This window comes from Zootoca vivipara, chromosome 7, assembly GCF_963506605.1.
Source record: "Zootoca vivipara chromosome 7, rZooViv1.1, whole genome shotgun sequence".
Taxonomy (NCBI): domain Eukaryota; kingdom Metazoa; phylum Chordata; class Lepidosauria; order Squamata; family Lacertidae; genus Zootoca; species Zootoca vivipara.
Window position 1 is genome coordinate 48,525,518 of NC_083282.1, and position 19,822 is coordinate 48,545,339.

The window sequence follows — 19,822 nt, forward strand, 5'->3', positions numbered from 1 at the left end:
TCCCTCAGAGCAAACTCTCTTGACACTTTATTAGAACCATACTAACAATCGTCAGGAAAGGAGAAAAACATGCAACATACCGCCACTAGAAGAAGAAATGATTGAGAGAACCAGGGCTGTTGGACTCTACTCCACATGGTGGCATTTTCAGGACAGGACAGGGTATAGTTTTGGCATACCCTCATTGAGCATCACTAACCACACCACTTCTCACCCTGAGCTCTTGTACAGATTCCACACCTGCTCTCTTCTCACCCCTACTCAAAGCAAGCAGAAGAAAATGTGGCGGGGGGGGGGGAATCATAGGCCACAAAATGCAAAGCTAGTACAAGCTGAGACTGACCCTTCCCCTTCTTCCAATTACAAGTTCTGCTGGTCCCCAGTCATCTGCTTGAAGTCTGTTTTGTGGGGGCTCCATCACAGAGGAGGGATGTGTCATGTCTAATACACAGCTAGAAGTCTGAGAGAGTTAGTCATACAGGATAACAGTGGTTTCAATGCATCGGGTGTATCCCCCCCAAAAAAGTAGAAAACCCACAAGGGTGTGATATATCCTGCACCTGCTGTCTGTTCAGCTGCTCCCAACAGCCCTCTCCTGTGCTGTGCCAAATGTAATGCTACAAGGCTAACCTATATATTATCTCTCTTATACATAGATTTATAGATAAATACAGAGAGAAACAAACTCACAGGAACTTGGGCCCGTGTGGAAAGTGATTTGCATGATCAATTGTATACAATTACCATTTCTTTTCCAGGAACTATTACTGAGTCCTTTATTCCTGCTTTGAGAATCCGTCTACATAGAATATTCCACATGTCTGAAGCAGCATTCTTTAGGCTTTGCCCACGGCTTAGACACAAAGGTCAGGTCCTCAGCTGGCATGCACTGGCACAACACACACTGTCAATTTATACTAGCTGAGGACCTGGGACAAATCTTTAAGAAATTAGAAAATATCCCTATAAGACACAAATGTGATACAAGATACACGTATCCCAACTTAGGGCGATATGGAGGGTTGATCCATTTGTACACTCAAGGGCTACGGTGACTGATTCTAAGACTCACTGTAATGGTGTGTTGTGGAACACGCTACCATGCCAGAAGCTGATTCCTAAGCCTCCTACTATGGAGTAGTAGCTTGTGGCCAGAAACATGGTGTGAATGGTGATGTTCTGTGAGTGGTTTTTTAAAAAAAGAATCACTGGGGAAAGTCCTCCTAAAAGACAGTTGGACTGAAAACTGGAGAAAAACCGCCCTCCTACTAACTAGTCAGCTTTCTTTTTGTATTGTACCAGCCCTTATGTTGCAAGGAAATCTGGACACTGCAACACAAGGGATGATTGTATGCTTCAGTCTTTGTGGTTTGACTGCAGACATGCCAGAGGATTCCATAAAGGCTGCTGTTCTGTAATGCTGCTGGGGCAATGGCAATAATTAAACTAGGGAAGAAAATTACAAAATGTACAAAGAGGGTCTTCTTAGCGTAGAGGTCCCACACCTCATGAAGCACCATTAATATTTTTTCTTCTGTAGGAGAGAATTCCTCTCTCTCAGCACAAGAAGGAGAAAGAGAATAAGGAAATAAGAGAAAGTCAAAGACCTAAGAAGGTCTGATATGAAATATTTAATCAGCACAGAAGAACTCGCCCTGCAACCTGCTGCACCCCAACCTCCCCAAAAACTAGTTTTCCCCATCCAATATTAGACACATGGAAGCACAGGGATTTAAAGATTTGGGGTGCTTCTTTTCTATTTACTCATGTAAGTTTTAGAAAATAGGCAACTAGTAGAGTCTGGAGTAAATGGCAGGCCAGGCTCCAGTCCCTTGTTTATGTCAATGGCATGATCAAAAGGAGGAAGAAAATGTGACAGCTCTCTTCACCTGAAAGTATCTGCTTCGTATACGCAATAACAAAGAGTATCTATGATTTAAAAACGTCAGATTTAATACTGTCCTAAACTGGTGGTCCCATCATTTGCTAGAGGGACATCCAGGGATTCTGGAACCTTCCTTAAAGATTCTCATGTTCACTTGGAGGCCTGGGATGCCTCAAGCCTCCATCAGAAATCTACAAGCAGCTGCCTACTGCCACACTGGAGTGAAAAGGGGTGTTGGCCGGTGATAGTGGCATACATGAAATCAGTGACAAACAATCCACACCACAAACTTGACAGCTCATCTGTTCCTGTTACCAGAGTGTTCAGAGGCCAGAACTAAGGTCATTGACCACAAATATTCTCAACAAAACAACAAGTTGTACAAAATTCAATCCTTCCCCTGCATGTTTGTCAACCAGAAATGAATGCCCCAAGGCTCTTGGGCCCAAGTTTTATATCAAACTATCCTAGAAGCTGAGAAAAATTCCTCTAGGTTTTCATATTTAAAAGTTTGCATTTTAAAAATAGAACAGGACCTCAGAAGACATGGAAACAGGTGTCTAGGGCTTACATGCTCTGTGTGGGGAAGGGTTTGCCTCCACTATACATGTAAAACACAGGGAAATGGAGACCGAAAGCTGCCATTCAGTTTATGCTGGTGGGAGTCAGCACTTGTGGCTCAATATGGACATAGTATCCATCTGTGCATGACCCGAGAGGAAAAAATAAAGGCACCAAAACTTTGCTGCTCAAGAGTGAACAACCGGTGGGCAAATGGCAGCTCCAGCTTTCATCCAACTGATTTTAAGAGAAGCAGAGATGTTTAGCGCATTCATACCCCATTATGCAACAGAGAGAAATGCAACACACCCCTTCCTTCAATTGTATGAAAGTAAAAATATTCCCTTTGTATTTCTCCTTTATTTTGCTGCTAGGCCAGGTGGCATATTGCTGCTTCTGCTTCTATTATGGCTGCAGAGTCGAAAGTGTACTTACTCTCAAAGGTGCTTAGATGTCCCAGGTTCTGTAGCACTAATGCCTTGGTTATCTCTATGCTGTTATCCAAATCTACCTGCATTTCTCATTATAAAGTGGTCAAAAGCAGATGTGAAGGAACAATGCCACACACCTTAGGACTGGTAGTAGCCAAGGTTACAATGCACAATAATATACATTTGTAAAAAAAAATCTGAAGGCAGAAGAGTTTTTTTTAACAGTCTGTGTATCTAGGACCACAAGAGGACCCCTGATTTCAGCCAGAGGAGGGCATTCCAGAATAGTCAGGAGAGAGAGATGTCAGTATGACTATTGGACAGCAGCAACAATTGGCAGAGAAGGCGTATTTCCTGCCCTGCTGTGAAATGGGATGAGCATGGACGTGAGACAAGGCACTGTTCCTGGTGGGGGGAAGAGGAGGCTTCAGGAGTGAAGGAGGAGAGGTTCCTTATTGCTTATCAACAGCTCCTTGTTCAGCAGAGCTTTCCTTGTTGGTGGTCTGAGCATGCCAAGGGGTCTCTTTAAAAACAAACCAGCAGTTTCCAGCCCACAGTATGAAGTTGACAAAACCAAACAGCTGAGAAAGAAAGAGAGAAGTGTGGAGTTAATGTAGAAGCACTTGTCGCCAAGCTACCTGAGCAGACTGTATGTTGTAGAGGAGTGCAACCACTCTGGGCTGGAGCCAAATAATGAGGCAAATTTGGTTGATATGCAGCTGTTTTAACGCTTTCAGAATCAAACTGTGATAGCAATAAAATGCCCTAAGCTGGATCAGGGTGTCACAAAACCTCATTGCTCTGTTTTTCAGTGCCCTATATGCCTATGTTTCTCTACTCTAGCTCCATGGGCTTTGCAAGAAGCGAGTTTGTTATCTAAATGCTGACCTTGCAGCACTGAAGAGCTGTGGATGTTTTTGGTGGTTTTGTTGTTGTTAAAGCAGAACAATGGATTTTTTTAAAAGTACGTTAGACTCCATTTCACACACACACACAGTCTGCTGCTCTGTCTTTTTTTTGGGGGGGGTAATCTGGAGCTCCTCAGCACTCTGCAGGAAGTATTAAGGACAACCTCACCTCCTACCTCCTATTGGAGGACATAGCATCAACCCAACACAAACAAGCACTGAGAAAGCTAAGCTGGCCAGTGTGAAGATGCTAATACTTTCATCAATGTACAAGTAAGAATATACACCATTTAGCCACCTTTTAATTATTTTAAGGTATGAAAGAACAAGAGACAAAACCATCTCCCACCCCCCAAAAGATAACTAGATGTTGGTGTTTTAGCTGGCCTCATAAAAGCATTGCCCTAGTATGGCTTATGCAGGAAAATGAAAGCCTTTTACTTTCCCTACAAAGGGCTCCTGGGCCTGCAGTTTGGTAGACTTAATCCACTCTAGAAGGGCTCCTGTGCTATCATCTGCTTCTGCCAAAAGGGAAAAAAGTTTATAGCCATTTTTAGATTCCTCATAAGAGTGAATGGGGAACACAGAGCTCCATTTATACAGAGCAGCATAAAACCCAAATCACAGTCTGAAGTGGATAGAGACTCAAAAACAAATCCTAATTGTTTTTATAAGCAGATACAAAACAAATCTTAAGGCCCATGCAAAACCTTAGTATGCTCTTGTGTTCTTCCTTAATGCCCTTTAATTTTCTTTTGTCTACTTCATCACTTTGATCAACAAAACGTAAAAAGTCAAATTTTCACTAGTTTTCAGTAAGTGTTTGTGAACAGTGGTGACTGGTGATTCTCACCCACATTTGTGAAAGCAAGGACCAAATGAGGTCAATAGTTATTTTAGAATCGATTAATCCATTAAAAAATGGCCTTGAACAGATGCCCTGTCTGTTTGCCTGCTCTTCAGGGGCTGAAATCTGTAGTTAGGTCATCACTAAGTTGCATATATTTTAGGCACTGCCGTACTCCATCACATATGCAATTTAAACCAGCAACTGCTTTACTGGTACTTATTTAAGTACATATTTGACAATACTGTTGCCAGTGTTGTAGAAAACTGTGAAATGCCCATAATGAAAAAAGAATCAGGAGCTTTATATTCAATATGTGCAGACAGGCTGTTCTTCATTAAGAAGGGCAAGACCTCTGAAAGATGTACTTGGGAAATAAAGATACCAACTGCATTTGGTTAAAATCCATTAGTTAGTAGCTGTTTGTTGTGTCATTATACATTACGAACAGAACAGAAGCTAAAAACTGCACCTACATTACTATCTGTACTCAAGTTACTCAAAGGGTATGAATGTATGAAGTTATGAATGTGTATGAAACTAACAGAGCTCTATTAAAATCAATGGAGCTACACTCTATAGGTTCCAATGCAGCTGAAGCTCTGCCATCCCCCCACCCCAACCACACAATATTGCTCCCCAGACAACTCTTACCACAGAGATGTTGGCCAGGCCCATAGAAGGTGTGGCCCCAGCATTGCATACAGCAGTTTTGAGTTGACACACTGACATGGCAGCAATGAGACTGGAAGGCCGTGTAGCTGCTTTCACATCTGACAGACCTTTGCCCCAGGCTGAAAATGCCACTAGCCAGAAAAAGGTAAATGAGACGGTCACACAGAAATCCTGGGGAGAGGAAAAAGCAAATAAGACCACAATGGTTCCATCTCATAGAACAGACTGCCCTCCCTATTCCACCCAAAAGACGCATTGAGGGCCCTCGATGCTAGGCCATTGCCCTATACCTATACCATCTCTCAAGCCCTTTACATGGTGGGTCTACATGTGCCAAAATAGCCACATCCAATTTTCCACAGCTACCTAAGACACTCTGAAGGGATCTACAAGTGATATGGGGTCATCACAATTCAAGTGGCTCCACGCAACCCCAAGGGGAAGGAGTTTAATGACAGTGTTAGATAGTGTTTGTGCCACTTGGGGGGGGGGGAATGCTGTTCCAACTAAAGAAGGCCAAAGATTCCACCCTAAAATGAGGGTTAACCAAGGTAAAGGTTCCTGTACATTAAATAGTTGGGTAGAAGCAGGAATTCCAGAAGGCGCAGCTTGTCATGTTACAGCACTACAAGAAAATACTTGTATGTCAGGCACCGTCTAGATCCACTCAGTGCATAATATGGTTGTGTGAGCTGCTCCTCTGGATTGTCCCAAGGATAAACTGAATTAGGGAGTATAGGGAAGCACTTCCTATTTGGATAGAGAGAAGCGTCTCTTATCCAAAGAGTGTTTTAGACACTGGTTCGCTGGGGTTTAGGCCCTGCATCAAAGAGCAGAGGACCAAAGTGAAATCTTACCGCAAAAGGAAGCTTCTTATTTTCTTTGTAGAGTGAGTGAAACCGTAGATAGACTGCCAGTGCTGCCATGGTATACAGGAAAGAAAAAACACCCAAGGTCACAAAGAACTCAGCAGGTGCTGAAAAGTCTCCCAAGAGATGCAGCGTCCTTTTAGCAATAGATCCTTCAAGACAGTCTGGCATATCAAATGGAACCTTGTACAACCTGGTCAGGATGAAGAGGAAAGAGAAACTTAGCACAACTGGTACAAAGCTACCTCTGACAAACGGGGATGAGGGTTGAGACAGATGATAGCTTTTGAGCGAGTTAAAAGTAGTTGAGATTTATTTTGCCCCACTCTCACTTCAGGTCAAATAGATTGTGCAAGGTTTTTGAAGCAGAACAAAACCCTGCAGCACCTCTTTATCAAAGTGAGATGAATGCACACACCAAACAGCAAACAAACCCCTTTCCAAAGTTCCTCCAGCTCTCTGGGAAAAAAAGCACCTCAAACCAACAACTACAGCCTAGCTCTAGCCTTTCCAAGATAGAATCATGTCACTCTTCTCATTGGGGAATAAAACCATATCTGCATCTTTACTTATCGGAAACAGAACACACTTATCGTAAGGCCTGATGACAGGTGGTGCCTTCTCTATATGGCTTGCTGCGATAGTACATCTCACCCTTACTCTGAAGGAGCAAACCTCTTAGGTACTGATACAGCTTTCAAAAACATACATGTGTGGTAGAGATTCTTTGACATGACTTGAACAAGACATTTCCTTGAAAGAAAGAAAGAAAAGTAGCACCTCTCAATTTTTAATTACATACTTGAGCTTTGGGGTACACTGTGTAGGTTTCCTCTAAACGTATTTAACCAACTTCCTACCAAAACAGATACAAGGTAGAAATGTCTATGAAAGACACCTCTTTCCTTGAAACTTACTGGGACTGTTCTGGCAGCTACCACTTTGCAGGATCAGAGGGTTTTTTTCACCTTCCACTTTCCAAAGACTCAGCTTTCCAAAGCAGTGACTTTGCCGATGCACAGAATTGCAATTTTCATTTCATGGAGAAAACTGGTTTCCCTAGGACTTTGTACAAGTGTAGTACAAATATACATACCCCATCTTCAAAGAGAACAAATATATCAAGCGCATGGAGCGCATATTAGCTGTTTGGATATAATTTTTGGTCACTAAGAAGAGCTATTACAATTCTCCACCTAGCTGCTATTGGGTGATATAACACCAGCAGCTCTGTACAGTACTGTACATTTATATAAATAGACTCTAGCCTTTCCCCACATGTGCCATTTGAACCAGGCTGGCACTGAAGTCTGAAGTTCTGTAGCTTGAGCCCTCAGCAACAGCTTCCAACATAAAACTGTGTTTACAGACATTAAAATCAGAAGGTTTCTCCTCCCATTGCAGACAAGAACTATAAAGCCAATCTGCTTATCTGCAGCAGATCAAATTATTTACAGGTTATGTGAAGCCATTCTGCTTATTTTAATAAGCAAGAGCCCACAGAAACCATCTGATAATTTAGAGGGCAGAAAAGGCAGCTATAATTCCATTGAAAAATGCAAACTTACCACGGGGCTTTAACAGAGAAAAATTAATGTTTCCAAGTCTGTCTAATCCCTATCTATTTATGTTTAACATACCTCTTAGAAAAGGCATTGTTAAGCTCAAAGGCTGCAGTTTAAGAAGGATCTGAGGACTTGTCCAGATAGTAATTTAACCATCAACACCAAAATATATAAGGCTCCCTGCAATGGAGGCATGGCCATGACAGAACAGGTCTGAATCCCACCCACCCCCCAAACCAAAAGGTAGCAGGGTTCTGTGATATACTAAAAAACAAATAATAATCTAGATGTCAAGCAGCAAGAAGAGCTCAGAGAATGAGAGCAAAAGCCTCCTTCATCTAAAGTGCTTCTCAACTCATACACAACACAATTCATTATTCCAAGAGACTATTCACCAGATACTTCATTCTGTGTTTTCTCTGTTAGAACCACTACCACTCCTCCCAATTTGTTCTTCTTGTCAAAGGCATCTCAATAGACTTCACAGACTTGCCTCTATTTATAGCTATCAGATGTTGGCAGGGAAGCAAAGTTGCAGAGATAGAACCATGTTCATATCCTACATACACTGAGTGTAAGATTGATTTCATTCTAACTTTGGCCATGTCTGTACTCATCTGACAAGCCTTGTGGTAGATCCCTAACATACAAATCATTTAATATTGCTAGCTTCTTACTTTCCATGAAAGGTAATATCCTGATTTGGCATGGCAAAAGGACCTATGAATGCCCCCCACAATCTGATCCAGTCTCTTGTTTTTTGCAGTGGCATTGAACCCCACCACCACCTCAACTAGGACTTAGCAGAACATAGACAGTGGAAGGGAAAGAGGAGAGGAAGCAGCAAAAAGGAAAGGGAGGGGTTATTGGTGTGTGTGTGTGTTGCTCTCTTGTCTTTATTATGCCTTTTGTGCTTTCATCCTGTATTTTCATGCTGTGAACCGCCCTCAGATCTACAACTGAAGGGCAGTATACAAATTTAATAAATAAAATAACTTTAAAAACATATTTCACATGCTTATATGTCTCTCAACAGATGACAGGTGCATCAGGTCAGCTGCAGCTTTTGAATTTGCTATAAAGGGCATAACCCTCCTTCCCAAAACAAATCACAGAGCACTGGGAATTTACAAGTACAGTGCCGCCCAGACAGCTTTCCCTATGTACAATTCGGTCCTCCAGCTGTGATTTTGAAGGGGTGTGTGTGTGTGTGTGTGTGTGTGTGTGTGTGTGTGTGTAAATGACAGTCAGTGTGGGGGTTTTGCTTTGGATTAGTTCAGAAGACAAATTCCTGCTAGACTCTGATCTGCTATTCCTCTGTCTAGCAGTTATTAGTACAGGGATTTTATTGTGTCAGGTGCACCCATTCATTTAACATTTACTAAACTCTCCAATGGTAATGCCCTTAGAAAGCTCCTTCCCTATCATTTCAGCCCTGAACGATCACCCAAGTATCACTGGAAATACAATATAATGCATTTAAACCCACACACACAAAAAGGAAGAACTCAAAACACAGTTGAAACAACACTGGCTAGAGCTCCTCCTGAAACAGAAGTCCAAGGCCAATGAAATCCTCCAAGAAGTGTTGGTGTGTTGGGAGGAAAGCATCCTCATCTCCTCCTTGGTGGCATTGCAGCAACGAAATTGCCTGCAGCCAGGGAGTCTCAGGAACCTGTCCATATTAAATAGCTATGCTTGGACAAGCTGGAAAAGGTGATACTGTACATGCTTTTAAGGGCACCTAATGAGGAAAACAGAGGAGTGGGTTGCACTGTGGTTTAAACCATCAAGCCTCTTGAGCTTGCCAATCGTAAGGTTGGCAGTTCGAATCGGCGAGATGGGGTGAGCTCCCATTGCTTTGTCCAAGGTCTTGCCAACCTAGCAGTTTGAAAGCATACCAGCGCAATCAGATAGATAGGTACTACTGTGGCGGGAAGGTAAATGCCATTGTTTGTGCTCTGGCACTCATCAGTGTGTTCTGTGCACCAGAAGCAGTTTAGTCATGCTGGCCACATGACCTGGAAAAGCTGTCTGTGGACAAACGCCGGCTCCCTCAACCTGAAAAGTGGAGATGAGCACCGCACCCCATAATTGAATTCAACTGGACTTAACCGTCCAGGGGTCCTTTACCTTTACCTTTTACCTGAGGGAAAATGCCTGGGACAGATGGAGTCCTCTGATATGTTCTGGTGTCTTCAAAACACAACAAGGAATTAGGGGAAATTAGGATATGCCCAACAGGGAATTATGGGAAATATTAAACTGAAGACCCAATTCTAGAAACTCATCGCTTAGAAGCAAAAACATCCCAATTAGCAGTGCTCACTCATGAGGTTCTCTGCAGATCACAAAAAATGGCACATTAACACATTTTCTAACTTATCTTGCAATGTGACAAGAATTTCTCTTCATTGCTAACAGGGCTGACAACTGATTTTGTCAAAAGCCTATGTCCAAAAAGGGAACATAAAATAGGTAAGCATATGGCAGTCTCTTTCAAGTGGATAGAAGCTGAGCCCTATGTATCTAAGGGTGCCTTCTCCCTTACATTCATTCCCATTAAGAGAACTATGTTCTACAGTATCTTCTTGATGGCAATGTCTGTTTACCTTATGATGCTCACACAGACAAACATGTCAGAAAAACTAACAGTGTCTTTCTCTGGTTGTCTTAAACAATATATTTAAAAACAAAAAAATCACATTTGAACTTGCAAGGAACATGTCTGATGCATTCTGTAACTACTTTCTTTTGTTAGCTTCCAAACAATGGGTGAGTTATAGTCTATATTAAAGCAAATATATATTCTATTTCATTGCTGATGCTTTTACTGTATTTGTTATTTAGTAACAGCAAATAACAAATACAGTAAAAGCATCAGCAATGAAATAGAATATATCATAGAACCATACATATATTTAATCATAGAACCATATATTTGCTTTGATTGTTAATGTGCTGCTTTAATTAATCTGCAATTTAGTATTTGTAAGAGTGGTGTGTAAATGCTTTGATTGGTTAAATAAATATGTTACTTCGCCTTAGCAGAACTATTCTTCTGTGAGCACACCCCCCTACAACATTGGGGGTTGCTTAATTTAGGGGAAAGGTTGGGGAGCAGGACACATGATAGAGGTGTAGAAAATTAAGCACAGTGTAGAAAAAGTAGAGAGAGAGAGATAGATTGTTCTTCCTCTCTCAGAATACTAGAACCCGAGAGTGGATTGCCTGGTGGGGCAGAGGCAGAACAATGCTATTACTTAATGGCAGGGGTGAGAAGGCAGCAAGGTCATGGCTTGTGGGTGCACCAGAAGAGCCAATTCAGAGCTCCTACTGGTGTGTCCTCACAACCCCAACCTCACCATCTCATTCCTACCAGTAAGTGGCAGCGACGCCACTGCCAGCAGCCTTCTGCAATGAAGCTCAGTGGTGGGAGATCTAGTGCAAACAAAAGGACTTAGCCCTTCCAACTCTATGAGTCGCCAACTTAGATAGCTTTGAAATGGGGTTAGGCAAATGCATGGAGGATAAGGCTATCAGTTGCTTCTAGTAGCAATGTCTATATGCTCCAATATCAGAGGCAATATGCCTCTAAATACCAGGTAATGGGGGTCATGAGTAGACAAGGGCAATTATGTGTGTGTGTGTGTGTTGCTTGGGGACTGAGTGAACAGAATCCCCTGACGAGATGGTCTTTTGGCTTGATGTAGCTGCGTTCCTCTTACGTTGGAAGGACCCGAAGAACCACAAAACTAGTTGCATACACCCCAATGGGGACTTGGTGTTTGTGTTTCCATATTGGTACCCCTGTGTGCTGCAGAGCTAACCAGTTCTGTAATCAAAAAAATTTACAAAATTGTTTTGAGATTTTGGGTTGGGGGCTATTGTTCAAGGTAAATTAGGGGAAAGTCCTATTAAGCCTGCACAAGCCATTGGCATGCCACACAATTCCCCCTCCCCCAAAATGTGTTTTGAGTCATTTCCTAGAAACCCAGAATTTTAGAGTTGGGAGACTCTGGAGGTTATCCAGTACAAACAGAAATTTTGCAACTAAGTTTCATTTTTTTTCAGGAAGCCTTTCCAAACACAGGCAATATGAGGTGCTAGAAACAGAATAATAAGCACCATGATGTATTTAGCTACAATGTCCAGATCCGCATAGTATCTCCTAAATTAACACTTGGTAAGACTCCCATTTACCTGAAAGGATATCCAAACTGCACAGTGATAGCAGTTGTCTCTTTAGGATTCTCATTGCATTTCACAGTAGCCCCTGTTTCTGCACTGAAAGAACCACAGGCTCCAAAGGCAAATATGGCAAACAGCTGGAGGAAAAAGCAAAGGAGTTTAGAACTAAATGTGTCCTAGTTGGTAGCAAACAGTGGCACAGGGTCTGGCATCATGCAGGGCAACAGATCTGGCATCAACTACTATGAACTATCCAAGACCTAACAAATCTGGGCTTGTCTTGCAAAACATTAAGATCAGCTCACATGCAAGCCATAATGATAAATGCCACAATGCACATTCATGTGCAAAGCTAGCCAATTAATTGGGGAGGGGGGGGGGAGAGAGAAGCAGACAACTTATTAATATAATACAACCCAAGATGGTTAAATATGTTGTTTTTTCTTTAAAAAAATACATGCTTCTCATCTGGGTGTATTATCAGTAGCCTCCACAGTACTAAGTACCTCTCCACTACAATGAGAGTAACAAATAAATTTCAAGCTGGATTGTGCAGAAAACCAGTTTGTGCTAAGGTTCTTAGGTAGAACTTACTGGGTTAAACAAAATGAATCTTGGGAGTTATTTAATTTCTACAATTATATGGTACAACAACGGAAAGAGGTCAATTTTTATAAAAAATAAAAAGTAATTTGGTCCAAGTTCACCATCAAACTATATACCAAAGAACAGTTGTTCTCTACATGTTAATAGTTTTTATTATTATTATCAGTAACATTAACCCAGAGTTACATACCGTACAATCAGCTCAAAAGTAAATGCCAATGCATTACAAAGCCGAAGTCTGAAACCTAAAATCTCTCTAAATAAGGGTTATTCCAGTTTAGCATATCATGCCAACCAAGAATATACATGCACCGAGATCGGTATTTTGTTTTCCTATTAGGCCGAAGTACGTTTACATACCAACACAGGCCCATACAAAACTAGATCAGGCCTTTTAAGCTGCTTCAGCACTACAACAACAGCAAAAAGAGTCATTTTTGGTGTATCAGTGCTGCATTATGACACCTAGGTGGTACCAGTGGACAACAGGCTCAGCAACAGCTCAGTTGATAGGATCAAAGCTGCTAAAATCATTGCATATAGCATTCTTGAGAATTAAATGCTCAAACATGAAAGGAACTTGCAGGCAAGGGATATAGCTTTAGTGCTAGTCACTCTTTGCACCGCTACAGCTGAAGAACTTCAAAACTGGGCAGTCCAAATACAAGTGCAGGGAAGATGGAACCTATGTGAAATCTGCAAACAAATGCGGTGGGGGCCATGGCTGCAGCTGTTCATATTTGGGACTATGGTGGAAGCATAAATGAAAAATAAAAATAAAAATAAATTAAACGGCATTATTATTCCACAAGGGATCAAACTAGTTTCCATTACCTCTGTCTCTACACTTGTTCCTGCCTTCAGAGAAGCCAAGAGGCCTGATCTAGTGAGTTTGGGCCAGAGACACTTACAGGAAGTGATCACTATGCCATCCTACATCGCTGGCAGAAAAGGAATGAAGCGTCAAGCTAAAAACGTCATCCTACGGTCTATTCACTAGCCAGTCACATCAACCAACTCCTCCCTCCTGAACTATATAATCCTGCCTAAGATCTACAGTACATTCATTCAGCAGTTCATGATGGCACCATAATACTCATTGAAGTACTGTATCCCTTATTTCCAGGAGGGGAGGGGGAGCTAAGATCAAGCTGCAAGCATAATTAACTGAACTTAACTAAGTAAGTAGGAACAGTCAAAGTGCTGAACTGGTGTAGATTTGAACTATAAAAAATTTGGGCCAAATATGTGGAAGAACTGTAGAGGGAAATAAGGACCTGAACTGAAAACAAAGGCATTAAGGCAGGCATCCCCAAACTGCGGCCCTCCAGATGTTTTGGCCTACAACTCCCATGATCCCTAGCTAAAAGGACCAGTGGTCAAGGATGATGGGAATTGTAGTCCAAAACATCTGGAGGGCCGAAGTTTGGGGATGCCTGCATTAAGGGATATGGGCCCTGTTTCTACTGAGATCCTGCCCTTTGTTTTCCAGGTCTATAAATTGGCAAGACACATAAGAAAAAGATTTTATATAGGATGGGAAATGCTGCAATAGAGCAAAACACCATCTTCACCATGCCATCACCACAACAGATGGCCTGATCAAGCCATGCACAATGACAAATGCTTCCACACTCATTGGGGGTGGGGGGAGACACATGCAAAAAGAGATCCTAACATAGCACAGGAGATCTACTTATTTTATTATACCATGCTCCTTCAGGAACTATTTGTATTATTATCCAAGCAGCAAAATTGGATGCTGCTAAGGCTATTTATTCCATTCAAAGAATTCAAAACCCATTTTAAGTCTAGTGCTTCCCTTACTCTTTTTTTAAAGGGGGAGGAGCCATCAATGGATGCAGTTGTCAGAGATGATGGGAGTTGTAGTCCAATGACACCTGGAGACAGTCTGGACAAACAGGAAATGTTGCCTTGCCCTGCCGGCCCTTGGCACTGCCATACCTGCTGGAACTGGTGTTGCTTCTCTGCCTGCCCTCCCACTGGTGTAGAAGCGGCGCCAGCACTGGCGCCAATTTGGGGGGGAGATCTCGCCAAAATCGCACAAGATCTTTCGCACTATAAGATCTCTTGCAATTTCAGCCAATACCAGCATCACATCTGGTGCCTTGGTGGCTCCTGCCAGCTGAGGCAGCTGCCTCCGTCTGCCTAATAGCAGAGCCAGCTCTGTCCGGAGGGCAACATATCCCCCATCCCTGTCCTAAACCAACACACACAGAGTCAGAACTGTGCTGGTTGGAGCTGATGGGGCTTGAAGTCCAAAGTAGATGGGGTGCACCAGATTGGAAAAGGTTCTCTTATGCTCTTCTGTATTTGAGATGTGTCCACACTGACCTTCAACCTATCCAAGACTGCACTTTCTTGTGAAATGGATGCCAGCTCAGTTCTGTTTTGTTACTATCGACCCTCTGCCTTTGATTTAAGTATTGTCACCAGGTAGCCATCCCTCAAGTGACGCCCTCTCCTTTTGGCCGAAAGGAGAGGGGGGATCCACTTGAAAGACCTGTCCTGTTGTGCCAACATGTGCACTTAGTGAAAGTAAATGCAGGTTCCATGTGTTACAACTGTATTGTGGGGCTACTTAGGAAAAAGGACATATCTTAGAGGTTTTTCTTTTCTTTTCTTGTAGTGAGAACAAGGGCTCCTCCCTTTTCAAGAAGACATTTAGCTCTAAATAAGGCTCATTCGTTTCTCATTCTTGCAGTCGCTAACTGCTTTAAGGGACAGAAATTTGGGCATTTTCATGGCCACCCATTAATCCTAGGGAAATACCCCTAGCGCCTCCAACCCTTGGGCTCCAAACTGGGGACTAAATAAGACCAGGGCTTCTAAGCTCCCCTTGGGAAGCCTGAGAAGAGAGAGGATCCGTGAGCTCAGGGACAAGTTAAGGCGCGGTATGTGCAGGGTCAGAACTCCAGAAAGGTTAACCCGCCCGAGTGAAATGTGAGCGCTGCTAGCGCCAGCTCCCATGCATACCCCAGTCCACGAATCCAGACTCCTTGCACATAGAAGGGCTGCCTTAGAGGGCAGGCACTCGGGCGGCTCCCCCCTCCGTCCCTCGTCTGCCCCTGCACGCCGCCTCCGGCTCGCAGCCAGAAAGTCGGCTCGCAGGGTCCCACGGACCCTCCCCTGATCAACTCCCCCTGATCTCCGAGGGGCCTGGTCTCTCAGCACGTTTGCTGGACGGCAGCGTCACCTTCCTCTCTCTCGCACGCAACCCCCCCCCCCCAAAAAAAGTTGCACGGGAGGCCGAACTTACCCACTCCAGCACCTTAATGAATCCTAGGGGCTCCTCCAGGCGGCCCCAACGCAGCCCCAAGAGCAGCTGGGCCTGGCGAGGGAAGCAAAAAAAAGGGGGGAGAGGGAGGGAGAAACAAGGGCAGGGAGTTCAGGTCAGCCAGGAGGGAAAGCCCAAAGAAGAGAAGGAGGGGAAGGGGCGTCGGAAAGAGAGGAGAGAACAATGCGGGGGTGGGCGTGGGGGAGGGAGAGAACAGAAGAGCGACGGGGAGAGAAAGTAGCCAAGAAAGGGCGCCCTACCACCGGGCTCTGGGACTCCTTGTCCGCTGCCGCCGCCGCCCTCTGGGCTCTGGGCTCCGACATTCTCGGCGAGGAGCTGCTGGTGGTGGTCGGCACGGCAGTGGCTGCGGGGAGCGCGGCTTCCTTGCTTCTCCGCCGCGCGGACGGAGGAGTGGTCCAGGCGAGGGGAGCCGGGGCTGACGACGGCCGGGGCTGCAGAGGCGCCTGCTACTGCTGCTGCTGCTCCCTCCTCCGCGGAGCTGCGGGGAAAAAAGCCCCGTCGAAAGTCCTGTCAAACTCGCAAGTGGAGGCGCGGGTGGGGGGGGGAGGGAGAGCGTCATGTGGCGACGAGCGCACATGGAGCTTGCCCCCCCTCGCGGGCTGTGGGCGGAGCCTGTTGACTGGCGACTCCGCCTTTCCCCTCGAAGGGACGGGCGGCGAAGGCTTTATTAAGTCTTTCTTAAGCGGCCTCGCGGGTGGTTGGGACGTGCTGGTGGGGCTTCTTGACTGACAGCGAGATCCTAGACATATTTGCTCAGGTGTAAGCCCTGCATTGTTAGGCGGTTGGACTAGATGACCCTGGGAACCCTTCCAGCTCTACGATTCTATAGGAAAATCAATCAGTGCAGGCTTTAGGTGACTTGGTGTTAGGATTGCAGCCACAGTGCGGGCACAGAAAGAGCACCAAGCCCTGATTAAGTGTACTGCACTGAGTTTTGAAATCATGGTCGTTTCAGTTGAACTGTAACACTTAAGGGGGGGGGGTAGTATGGCTAATACTTTCAAAACTAAATAATAATAATAATAATAATAATAATAATAATAATAATAATAATAATAATAATAATAATAATTTATTATTTATACCCCGCCCATCTGGCCGGGTTCCCCCAGCCACTCTGGGCGGCTTCCAACAAAACAGAAATTCTAAAATACAGAAATCCATCAAACATTAAAATACAGAAATCCATCACACATTAAAAGCTTCCCTAAACAGGGCTGCCTTGAGATGCCTTCTAAAGGTCTGGTAATTGTTGTTCTCTTTGACCTCTAGTGGGAGGGCATTCCACAGGGTGGGTGCCACTACCGAGAAGGCCCTAAACTAAAAGCATGTTAAACTCCAAGCAGCAGACCTTTAAACAAACGTGTTGTTTCCTTAACAAAATTCAGTAAGGAAGTTTTGTTTTCAAAACACATAATTGTTTGATGGGGGAAAAAACCATGTAGGTGACTCGCTCCCACCCTGGCTTCCTGTTGTCTCTCTTGTTCACTTTTATGCAAACCAAAGAGCCCCAGCCAGCACTCCTTGTTGCTTATCAGATATAAACATTTAGTTGAATTGTGTTCCTGTGCCCCCAGAACAATAAGATTCAAATGGAAGAAGGCTGGATTTGGGCATAGCTGCCAAGTTTTCCCTTTTCTCGCGAGGAAGCCTATTCAGCATAAGGGAAAATCCCTTTAAAAAAGGGATAACTTGGCAGCTATGGGACTTGGGTGTGTTTGATATTCTTAGACAGCTCTCTACCAGAATGAATCTGTACATTCCTCATCCCCAGTGGATTCATCCTACTCCCTTCTTCCTTTATTGTTATTTATGAAGGCTGGTGGTGTGGGGCTGACTACAGTCATAATAGTAACAAACGTGCCTAACTAGAGGAAGTATTTCATATTCACCAGGAACAAAAATGCTGGGAAAATGGGTCACCTGAGTTGCATCCAAGTAAGTGTTACTTGGAGTAGACAGACTAAAATTACTGTAACTAAGTTCATCATGTCCATTAATTACAGTGGTTCTACTCATGAGTATGACTAACATTCGATACAATCCTCTGCAATAGAGAATTTCCAGAAGAGTAAACATGTTAGTCTGTTGCAGGAAAAATGACACTTCTTACTCCAGCTTGTGGAAGGGGAATCCCTTTCCTTCTCCCCCCTCTACATGCCCCTCATAGCTCTCAATTCTGTTCTGGGTTTTCCCCAACCATCTGGAGCAGATCTGGGGGTGTGTGGGGACAGATGGGAGGAGAGGGGGGGAGTTTTGTTGTAAGAGCCAAAGTCTTTCCACTTTGTTGGATTCAACCCCATGTTGTTTTTCTAGCAATAAGTATGTAACCCTGGAGAAGTGACTGGTGCCCCATCTAAGAGGCTTCTCAGTTGTAGGTAGTATGGTATCTTTAGTCACAAAAATGTGGCAAGCTTTTGTGTTCTCTTGAACTCAACATGGAAGATGTTGCACAAAAGGGCAACATCTTCGTCCCACCACCGTGTGTTACATCTTGCCCGATGAATTGTTCTGGAAAACTCATGCTATGTTTTTGTGCCTTTGGGCTTAGTCCTAATAAAAGTTATAAACCTAACTATGGACTTTGCAGGGTGTTTTTTTAAAAAATCATGGTCACCTTTGTCTTTTATCTCCCAAGGGAGGCTCAAAGTGGCCCTGAATGCAGTGTCATTTTGGCGTCAATCCTTTTATTTGCACATTTTAGGTAATATGTTCTGCAATGTTTTACTTTGCTATTGTATCTCTGCTGCTATTAAATATTAATGATTTTTTATATTTTAAAAAAGGTTACTGTTGAAGGTTTTGGTTTTTTTTTACATTTATTGCAGTTGTGCTTTTAAGGTTATTCTTAGCCACTCTGGGCGGCTTTGCACCTGAAGTGTGGAGAAGAAGAAAATCTTTTACAGAAATAATAATAAACACAATAACTTGAAGACAGATGTGTGGGTCCTGCATGACAGATGGGAAACTAATACACATTTATAGTTGTGATTAAGCTATGAGCAGTAGGACATTAAATATGTTGATAAGATGGATGGGAATGTGCTTCGCTCACACCATACTGGAGAGTGCACATCTGGATGCACATCTGCATCCTCTCTGTGTGTTCAGCACTGCACTTCTGGTTCCTTATCAGAAAGCTGTTTACGCAGATCCTGAGACAGCAGAGGGAACAGTGGGCTTGAAGCCTGCTTCCGTGAGTGGATCTCCTTTACTTGCAGGAGGTGGCTGAGTTTTTCACAGCCACAACTTTAAACTAACCATCCCACACCCGGGATGCTTCTCCTAGCACAAATGAAAGGATAGTAAGGCCGGTGAGAAGGGAAAGCTATTTAAATAAAAGTCCTAACACCTAGATCTTCACGTTTCTGATGTGTACAGAGTTTGTATCTACTACCATTTGGCTGACATTATGTTATCTGTGTGTCTAAGGTTGCTATCTTTTTTCCCCTAGCAGCTCTCCTGAGCATTGACAGTGGCGCCGATATTGTGCTAGTAAAATTAAATTCTGGAAATATTTGGGGAGTGAGATGTTGCATAATGTATGGCACCTAAAATGTCAACGTGTGTCTTCCAAGCATTTTGATGTTCTTATTCTGCACAGCAAGCTGCCAATTCGCAACAATGCTATGAATCTGTTCATTTAAAAATCAAATATGCCTATTTCCCAGCTCAAAGGTTTTCTGGGAGGCCTAAAAAAACGTAAACTTAACATTTTAGTGTAGCAAATCCAAAGTTGAGCTTCTGAGCACCAACTCAGCTTATACAGCTTGCTATATTTTACAAAACCGTATATGACAGTTCAAAATATAGTATTTGAGAATAAAGCTACCAGAGGAGTCTTGCCATTTAGCAGGAGCCAACCAGCCTGCCAATCTGGTCTCTCCCCAAACGGAGTTAATTATTTTCTTCCTGGTATCAGCTCATGTCATTCTATTAATAAAACAGCAACTTCAGGCCAGGAT

At 43.5% G+C, this 19,822-nt stretch overlaps 1 protein-coding gene across 1 annotated transcript; it reads right to left on the bottom strand.

Moving 5' to 3' along the window:
* On the bottom strand, positions 1-16,370 carry SYPL2 (synaptophysin like 2). The gene is made up of 6 exons (XM_035121475.2): positions 16,097-16,370; positions 15,819-15,890; positions 11,945-12,069; positions 6,165-6,369; positions 5,287-5,478; positions 1-3,458 (listed from the first exon to the last, which is right to left on the bottom strand). The coding sequence occupies exons 1-6, from the start codon at positions 16,157-16,159 to the stop codon at positions 3,330-3,332; spliced, it is 786 nt and encodes a 261-aa protein (XP_034977366.1). The 5' UTR covers positions 16,160-16,370; the 3' UTR covers positions 1-3,329.
* Between the last annotated feature and the right edge of the window lie 3,452 nt (positions 16,371-19,822).